The sequence below is a fragment of the Rhinolophus ferrumequinum genome, chromosome X, assembly GCF_004115265.2.
Source record: "Rhinolophus ferrumequinum isolate MPI-CBG mRhiFer1 chromosome X, mRhiFer1_v1.p, whole genome shotgun sequence".
Taxonomy (NCBI): domain Eukaryota; kingdom Metazoa; phylum Chordata; class Mammalia; order Chiroptera; family Rhinolophidae; genus Rhinolophus; species Rhinolophus ferrumequinum.
In genome coordinates this window covers 52,042,631-52,051,770 of record NC_046284.1, presented here as the reverse complement: position 1 = coordinate 52,051,770, position 9,140 = coordinate 52,042,631, and the positions used below count along the sequence as shown (strand labels likewise).

Sequence of the window (9,140 nt, the reverse complement as noted above, 5' to 3'; positions counted from 1 at the left end):
AACTTCTAGCACCCTTGTTGTCATTTGTTAAATCATATATATATATATAAAATTACATAAATATATATATATATATATATATGTTTTTTGTCCCTTAGGTTTTATGAGGAGGAATAAGTTAATTTATGCAAAGTACTTGGCACAGTGCCCAGAATATTATAAAATTCATGGTATATAGCACTCAAATATTAGCTATTATTGTTATTTATAGAAATCTTTTAACATTTCCTAAGATGCCAGTCCTCATATGGTTTTTGGATACATCTTACTTTTTAAAACACTTTAGGGTCCTTTTCTTCCCTTGTTTTATTTCCTACCCAGTGTTGCCTATGGACTTCATATTGGTTAACAACAGTTGACTTTGGCATTAAAAAGAGGCGATTAATGAGGGTTGGAGGTTCGTAAAAGAGGTAAAGTGAACCGTAAAAGTTATTGCCTTTTTGTGGTTATTGATTATGATGTTTTCTCTTTATTATCTGGGAAAAACGCTTTTCTTGGATTTCCTAATTTACAATTTTATATGCTCTTGAAAAACTCAAAAGCAAACTTAAAGAAAAGTTGTACAGCATAATACTGAACATTTAGTAGATGCTGACAAAAAAAAAACCCTGTTGGTTTGATTGGCTGTTTTTATTTTCTGTATTAGAGTTAACTTTTTTAACCTTATTCAACTATACTGTTTCTCTACCTTCCAATTCAATAATCTGGCCTGATTTTTTCTTTTTGACTTGTTTCCATTTTGTTACCTTAAAATTCAGAGTTTAGCCAGTCTGGTATCTTGTTATCTTTCCTGTATGTTGGTAAACTTTGTACCCACAGAGATGCCTATTTAAAAAGCATCCAAGTTAATTTGGGTAACTGTATTTTTATATATTCTTTCCATTGTATTAATCCTACCAGTTCCCCAAGCCTCTGAAAAACCTACTTTTCTGAGCTGATGTTCTTTAATTTTTATACTTCTTTCCTGAAAGATGCTGTCTTCTGGTTTTCTATGACCAGTTTCCATCCACCTTTAGGTTTTTATTTTGTTCCTGCATTTCTCTTCCTAAGGAAGACCTGAACCAAGAAATACATTAATCGTATAGCATTCTTCCCTTTTTTTATATTAGGAAATTGTTCTTGGCATTCTCAAATCTCGGCACTTTAGATTTTTAAACTAAATCACGGTCTGAAACCACTCACTGTACCAAAATCAAAAAGACTCCAGTAGCATTTCATCTTTGATCTAGAGGTAAGGATGGATGACATGAATGATACCTCTTATATATTTTTTCTTTTAACCTAGTATCTGACCGCCCTTTCGTTTTTATTTTCTTATTTTTGATTAGGTAACATCCTGTGGTTCTAATTTTAAACGTTTAAAAGATCCTCTCCTTTTACTAACAATTGTCACCCCAATAAATTTAAAAAATAATTAAAAAAAAAGATTCTCTCCTTCCCACTCTTTTTCCCAGTCACCTTACTTCCCTAGAATCAACTTTAGTATCCTAAAGTTGTATCAGTTTTAGTATCCTTCCAGAGAAATTTTACACATAAAATTCTCACCTTTTTACACAAATGTTACCGTAACATATTTATTACTTTGTACCATTCTTTTTTATTTAGAAATATGCTTTTGTGATTTTACCATGTCAGTTCATGAAGATATTTCTAATTCCTAAAAAAAAATACAAAAACAAAAAAACAAACCCCACCAGGGCTGTCTTGGGGAAGTGTGTGCATGATGCAGCTTTCTCCAAGGAATGACTGGGCAAACTGGATAGGTGCTTACGGCAAGTGGCCGAGACCTAAAATGCTTCTAATCCCTGCCACATTTCCACAGTGCCAAAAATCATGAGAGCTTGGATGGGATTGTAAGACAAGACTTGATAGAACAGAGGAAGAGGAACCCGGAGCGACCCTATCTGATGCCTGACACTTACTTGGATGTGAGGCCACACACAGGGAGAATTCTATGACCCGGTGCGGGTCCAGACAGGGAAAGGCCCTCTTTCTAGGGCACTGTGGGGACCACAAAATGGCAACACGTGTTACTATTTCGAATGTGAAAAAAAGCAGTGTGGCAGCAAGGATGAATCTGGGTACAGAGCAGTGGATTCTCTCCTAGGGTTAGAGGTCTAGGTCTGCCTTTAGAAGAGGGGCAGTGGTGAGGCCTCCATGGCAGACCCCACCACTTCCTGTCCTCCCTGACCCCCCAAACAATGAAAGAACTTGGGGGGGCACCTCAGGACTTCAGGGTCGGTCTAGCTTTAGATGGCCTCTCCCCATCCGGGCAGCATTCTCACAGCCCCTCTCCCAGCAGCGTCCAGAAGTGAGACGGCAGGAGGGAGGTGGGTAGAACCCAGCACTCTGGGGGTTCATATACACCTAGGGGCGCTTTGTATCCACACGCAGCGAAGCTGCTCCTGACCTAGCGAACATGCTCCCCCACCCCCGCCCGCGCTGCCCGTAGATTGTAGAACCGGAAATGTTGTAGGGGGTACCCGGCAGGGGGCCGCGGAGGTCCTTAGAGCCCGATTGGCGGGCGTTAATTCGCCCCATGCGCTGGGGCTCTTCCCGGCCCCGCCCCCTCCGGGTCGGAACTGCGGGGCGTCTGGCAGGGGAGGGGTCGTCGAGCCCATTCGTCCGGTCTCCCTCCGCCCCGCTTTCCCTACACCCCCAGCCAGCGGTTCGTGCCGCATCCTGCGCACCCCCTGCCGTGTTTGGTGCAGCGGAGCGAAGGGCGGGACGCCTCTTTGCAATTTGATGCGCGCGCAAGGCGGTGGGACTCCGAGGAGGTCCGAGAGGAGGGGAGGCCGGCCACCCGGGCCCCGAGCCTGGAAAGGCAAGTGGGGGTGCATGGGGCGGGGTGGGTCCACACTCTCGACCAGCTTACACCCGCGCCCAGTCCCAGGCAGCCCAGCGAAGAGGCGGAGGCGGCTACAGGGTCGAAGCCGGTTCCTGAGAGAGGTGCGCAACGCCGGGGAGCCCTGCGCTGAGGTTGCGGCGGCGACGGGTGCGGGCCGGACCCAGGGTCCAGGGCCCAGGGGTGGCCTCAGATGCTCCCTGGGCTCCTGGGGGAAGCTATCCACGCCGGCCTCTCCACAGCCAGCTTTCCCGGAGATGGCTGTGGGGGAGGCTGGTGCGGGAGAAATGGTGGAGCCGGAGCAGAGATGGGGGCGCCGGGGCGGGGGCGTTGGCTATTCCGGGCCCTGATTCTGGAAAGGGTCTGTTGGGCCCCGCGTCCTGGGGGCTGTCCCTTCCCACAGGCGCCTCTTTGGTGCCAAAGTCTCCCGTCTGCGTGGTAGGTTGGCGATTTCAGGTGGCGGGGTGCATCTGCTGCGGAGCTGCTTGAGAAAAAGTTGGAGCAGGAAAATAGCCTGGATTTCTGGAGGTGTGTGGGGATGGGGGGTGGGCAGCCGCCATTGACTGGAGACACGAATTGGGGTTGGGTGACTATGACCAGAGCGGGTTAGGCATCCAGGAATAAATCCTAAAATTTCCCTCCGTACCAGTTCCTAGGCACTTCCCTTGGCTTCCTCCCTTACCTCCATCCCTAACTGGGGGTAGGAAAAGATGGGATCGGAGGCGAGGGTGAGACGGAAGTCACAGTTACAAGTACCACTGCACAACCTGTTTTCTATAATATGCAGGCTCCCTTCCCCCATTTTATGCTGCCCAAGGCAAAGGGATGTGGTGCACCTAGTGGTGAATCCTCAGAATTGGAATACGGCAGCAATGAGAAGACTGACGTCAAGAAAAGATGTCGTTATCTGGAACCCTGAAACAGAGGGCCTTAGTAAAACGAGAACGTTCTACCTAGAAGACCTTAAATGTTGAAAGACAGATCACATGTGGACTCCCATCATTGGTGTTGGTCTGTCCACCAAGTGCTCAGTTGTTACCATGGTCTTCTGACTGTCTTTCTTTTCATCCGTTTGTCCCTAGGCTTACTTTAAGACTGGTCACTTCTGCAAGGAAGGAAAGGAGGAAGAGACTGGCTCAATTCTCTGGAGGTTGGTGTGAAGGGGGAAATGCAGGGGATAGCGACAGAGTAAGATCATGGCAGGTCTTTGATTCACCTCTCCTGCTCTCTGCCAGATTTGCACACTGTCCCAGCATTCCTTGTCCATTTCCTGCAGGAGATATTACGAATATTGGGGTAGGTGCGAATTGGGCTGTGAATCGGAGGAGAAGACCTGAGATCAGGGACCAGGAGACAGGAAACGTTAGACAAATTGGACCCTTAAACAGAAAGAGAGATATTTGCATCAGGGGTCAGGGTGTCTGCCTGTCAACCAAACCCTCAGACTCCATTTTTTCCTGTGCGTTTGCTTGTCCATGGAACACCCTTCTGCTCTAGGGTGTAATTGGTACCCCTGGAATGAAGCACGGAGTGGGAAATTGCACCACATCAGAGAAGGTTGGTATGAGATGGGTAAACTTCGGGTCGGATAGTGGAGACCAGTGCAGTCACAACAGTAATTAGGGTCTAGTTTCAGGACTCCTCAACCTCTCTCATTGCCAACATACTTTCCCACAAATCTCACACCTGTTTGGTGGCAGGCCAAATAGTGTGGCAGTTGTGGGCAAAATGAATGTGACAGAGAGACTTTCTAATGGCCCAACAGCTCCACCAGGAATTCAAGGTCCAGTCTCTGTGTGAGTCTCTACATGGAGTGACACAGTTCCAAGAGGCTCAAGGCCCCATGTCCTTCTCTCTCCCTAGATCCACCTCCAGTGGCATCTCTGATGGTGCTGGAATTGCTGCTGACCACCACCCTCAACAGGTCTGCACCCACTTGGGAACCATCCATCCTCCCCCTGCTTGGTTGTGCCTCTTTGGCACTCTGTCTGTGATATTGGCTGAGGCTGGTCTTGGGAAGGAGGCTGGTTGGCTGCTGGACTGGTGATTGACTCTCTTCCAATTGTATCGCCTGAATCACTGGAAGATCAGTGTGAAGATACAGAATTGTGGTAGAGGCGGGGACTGTGTTACTGGTATTTAACTGCCTCTTCTCTGTAACTGGTATTATGACTGGGGCTGAGATTGAGCCTGGTGCCCAGGCCAAGGCTGAAAAGAAGGCTAGAGAAGAGGTTGCAGGTGGGGCTGAGAGAGAGAACGAAGTCCCGATGGTGGTCAGACCCAAGGTTAGGACCCAGGCCCAGGTAATGCCTGGGGCAAGGCCCAAAACTGCATCCAAGGCTATGAATGGGGCAACGCCTGAAACGGAGTCCCAGGTGATGGCTGGGTCAGGGCTCCAAACTGATTCCCAAGTAATGGCTGTGGCAAGGTCCAGAAGTGAAGCCCAGAGAATGTCTGGGGCAAGGCCAAAAACAGAGGCCAGGGCAGTAGGTAGGGCATGTTCTAAAACTGAGGCCAAGGCAATCACTGGGCCAAGGCACAAGGAAGAAGCCCAGGCTTGGGCCCAGACTGAGTTTGGGGCTCAGGCAATGTCCCAAACAGAGGGCATGCCCCAGACCAATGCAGAAGCCTGGCCACTGCTCAGTACTGAGTGTGGGTCAGGTGCTAAACCTATGTCCCTATCTGTAGATAGGGAACAGCTCAGGGTGGATGCTGAGATCTTTCCTGGTTCTCAGGGTCAGATGGGAATCCAACCCTGGTTTGGATCAGGGGAGGAAACTGATACTGGGTCTTGGTGCTATCCCAGGCCCAGGGCCAGAGCGGAGGGCTCTAATGAATCTGGATTCTGGTCAGCAGATGAGACCTCTACGATGTCTTCCTTCTGGGCTAGAGAAGAGGCCAGTATCAGATCGTGGCCCAGGGAAGAGTCCAATACCAGGTCCAGGCACAGGGCTAAATATCAGCCTAACACCAGATCTAGGCCGAGATCCAAGCCAGATCCCTATATTGATTCTTGGTCTGGATCTGAGGAGGAGTCTGGCAACCCATTCTGCTTGTGGGCTGGAGAAAATACCAATATGTTGTTCAGGCCCAGAGTCAGAGATGAGGCAAATGTTAGGTCCAAGCTCAGGACAAAGATAGAGGATGTTTCTGAGTCTGAAGATGAGTACTTTAAGGAGTCCTGGTTTGTGCCTGGAGAAGAAGCCGATAATAGATTCAGGCTCAGAGACAAGACAGAGCCCAGTACTATCCTGAAGCCCAGGGCCAAGAAAGATGTTGATAACAGTGATAGGGTCAAACAGGAGCCCAGGTTTGAGGAGGAAGTCATCATTGGGTCCTGGTTCTGGGCAGAGAAAGAGGCCGGTACGGAGGCCGGGGCTTCTGTCATCTGTGAGTCCATGCCAGGGGCTGAGGAGGGGGCCATCGGTGGATCCTCGTTTGAGACTGAGGAAAAGTTCAGTTTGGGGGCTGTGGCCAGAGAAGAGACCAGGCCAGAGTCTGAAGAAGAGGCCATATTTGGATCCTGGTTCTGGGACAGGGATGAGGCCTGCTTTGACCTAAATCCCAATCCGGTGTACAAGGCTAGTCCCAGGTTCCACGATTCAGCTGAGGAAATTAATACATCATCCAGACCCCAAACTTGGGAAGAGGTCACTGTTGAGTTCAAACCTGGTCCTTGTTATTTCGTTGGTTTCCCATCCCCAAACCCCTTTAGAATTCCTGAAGAAGCAGCAGCAGCCGCATTCGCTGAACTGTTTGAGGAAAAGCCCCAGAATGCAGAACGTACCCCAGAAGGGGAAGAGCAGGAATCTGTACTTCAGCGCAATCAGGCTGATCCTGAATTCCCATTTCAGTATGAACCATCCTACAGGTCAGTCAGGGAAATTCGGGAGCACCTTAGGACCAGGGAGAGTGCAGAGCCTGAGAGTTGGTCCTGCAGCTGCATCCAGTGTGAACTTAAAATTGGTTCTGGAGAGTTTGAAGAACTCCTTCTGTTAATGGACAAAATCCGAGATCCTTTTATTCAGGAAATATCTAAAATCGCAATGGGTATGAGAAGTGCTTCTCAATTTACCCGAGATTTCATTCGGGATTCGGGTGTCGTCTCACTTATTGAAACCTTGCTCAATTATCCCTCCTCCCGAGTTAGGACACAGTTTTTGGAAAATATGATCCTCATGGCTCCCCCGTATCCAAATCTAAACATGATTGAGACATTCATATGTCAAGTGTGTGAGGAAACCCTTGCACAAACCGTGGATTCCCCTGAGCAGCTGCTTGGATTAAGGCTGCTTAGATACCTCACTACAACTACTGACTATCACACACTGGTTGCCAATTATATGTCTGTGTTTCTCTCCCTATTAGTCACAGGAAATGCAACAACAAAGTTTCACGTTCTGAAAATGCTGTTGAATTTGTCTGAAAATGCTGTGGTGGCCAAAAAACTATTCAATGCCAAAGCTCTCTCGATATTTGTGGGTCTCTTTAACATAGAAGAGTCAAATGATAATATTCAAATTGTTATTAAAATGTTTAGGAATATCAGTAATATTATAAGGAATGGAACAATGGCCTTAATTGATGATGATTTCAGTCTGGAGCCACTTATTGCTGCATTTCATGAATTTGAGAACTTAGCCAAGGACCTACAAACCCAGATAGACAATCAACATGATCCTGATCCTGAGGGGGGACAACAAAGCTAATATGATTAACCACCTGCCTCTGATCGGCCTGATGTTCCCAAAGAGCCCTGAGTAGTGGCTTTCGTTTTCACAGCCTGGTTTTATGTTGTAACTTATATTTTTAATGCTGATGTTAACTTGATCCAATTCTTGGTTTGAGCTGGCTCATTTTGTGGATGCCAAATGAACATTAGAGCTGAAAACATATTTGTTGATATTTGTCTTGCTGTCCAGATTGTGGTATTTTTCTGTATTGAGCTTCCAATGAACTGACTCGCCTATGTAAGCTACCCTGCTATTCGTTGTTTTAAACAAATGGTTCTCCATTTGAGTCTGTGTTTTCAATAAAGTTCTGGGTGAAAACTGGCAGAAGTGACCCTCCTTCAGTGTAAAATCCAGATGCTGGTGCTTTGTGCACACTGACAAACATAGATAATCAGTAGCATGACAAACATACCCTCATTGGAAAATTCCATTCCTGGAGCTTAAGAAGGAAGAGACTACTGTGGGCCTTGGTACTTGAGGAATGCTTCCGAGAAGAGGGACCCACTTAAATTGGTCACCGAGGACTAGGGTAAGACAAACCATTAGGTCATTCTTGGGAGTGAGCAGTGGTGGTATGAAGAAAAGTGTAACTTGAAATCTGCTCCGGTAGCGAGGACATACCCTGTCTGCCTGAATTAGGTGAGACAAGTTTACTGAGGGATGTAGTTGGAATGAGGCTGGTTTGGAGAGCTAAGTTGGCAAATCTGCACATTTTACAACTCAAAAGTGCAGATGTTGCTTCAGTGCCACCTAAAGGATGAAAGAGTAGAATAGCACACCAACTAAATGGAGTCAGGAGTAAGATTCTCTTTGTGGTCTCAGTCCAAGGAAAGTATTAAGGAAATGCCATTCATCTATTAAAAATGGTCTGTTCATTGGCATGAAATGACACTGACGCTTTTATGTCCAGTGAAATAGAGAAGAATGTGAGTGACATCAATGGAAATTAGATCCCATTTTAAAACCGTGTGAATAAACACAATTTCTATGCATTTTCAGTATGATTTTCTAAGATACTTCATATATTCCATAGCCTAAAACAAAATCACTCATGTGTGGGATATAAAACTGAAGGAAATGGAGGAACAAGGCAGACAAAGAAACAAAAACTCATAGACACAATAGTTTAGTGGTTACCAGAGGGTTGGGGGGAGGGGGGTGGTAGATCAGGATAAAGGGGGTCAAATATATGGGGATGGAAGGAGAACTGACTGTGTGATGAGCACACAATGTGATATATAGATGATGCATTACAGAAATGTACACTTGAAACTTACGTAATTTTATTAACCATTGTCAACCTACTTTTAAAAAATACATTTAAAAAATCTACAATCCTAAAAACAATTGTCAGAGACAGACATTAGGCAAATAGAAAAATTAATAATACAGGGCTTTTTCTTCTAACATGTTTACATCTAGTGCCTCAAGTTATAGGCAGACATGTTAGAAAGGATACAGTTATATAAATGAATAAACTATATGTGTTAGAAAGAATTTTTAGAGATAAAACCACTTACAAAAGTTGGGAAAGAGTGAGACTTAAGGAATACTAACTTTTT

The 9,140-nt window shown here is 46.3% G+C and overlaps 1 protein-coding gene across 4 annotated transcripts; it reads left to right on the top strand.

The window, feature by feature from the left end:
- Window positions 1–2,809: 2,809 nt before the first annotated feature.
- On the top strand, window positions 2,810–8,089 carry GPRASP2 (G protein-coupled receptor associated sorting protein 2). 4 transcript variants are annotated; one of them, XM_033103633.1, is made up of 6 exons: window positions 2,810–2,949; window positions 3,288–3,373; window positions 3,928–3,995; window positions 4,081–4,141; window positions 4,343–4,402; window positions 4,709–8,089. In XM_033103633.1, the coding sequence occupies exon 6, from the start codon at window positions 5,014–5,016 to the stop codon at window positions 7,552–7,554; it is 2,541 nt and encodes an 846-aa protein (XP_032959524.1). In that variant the 5' UTR covers window positions 2,810–2,949; window positions 3,288–3,373; window positions 3,928–3,995; window positions 4,081–4,141; window positions 4,343–4,402; window positions 4,709–5,013; the 3' UTR covers window positions 7,555–8,089. The 4 variants fall into 4 exon arrangements, with proteins under 4 accessions (XP_032959524.1, XP_032959515.1, XP_032959506.1 ...); XM_033103624.1 differs by lacking the exon at window positions 4,081–4,141; XM_033103615.1 differs by lacking the exons at window positions 4,081–4,141; window positions 4,343–4,402.
- Window positions 8,090–9,140: the final 1,051 nt, after the last annotated feature.

Bases quoted from the DNA above. Each gene is read 5' to 3' on its own strand.
- GPRASP2 (XM_033103615.1), top strand. From the start codon at position 5,014: ATGACTGGGGCTGAGATTGAGCCTGGTGCCCAGGCCAAGGCTGAAAAG.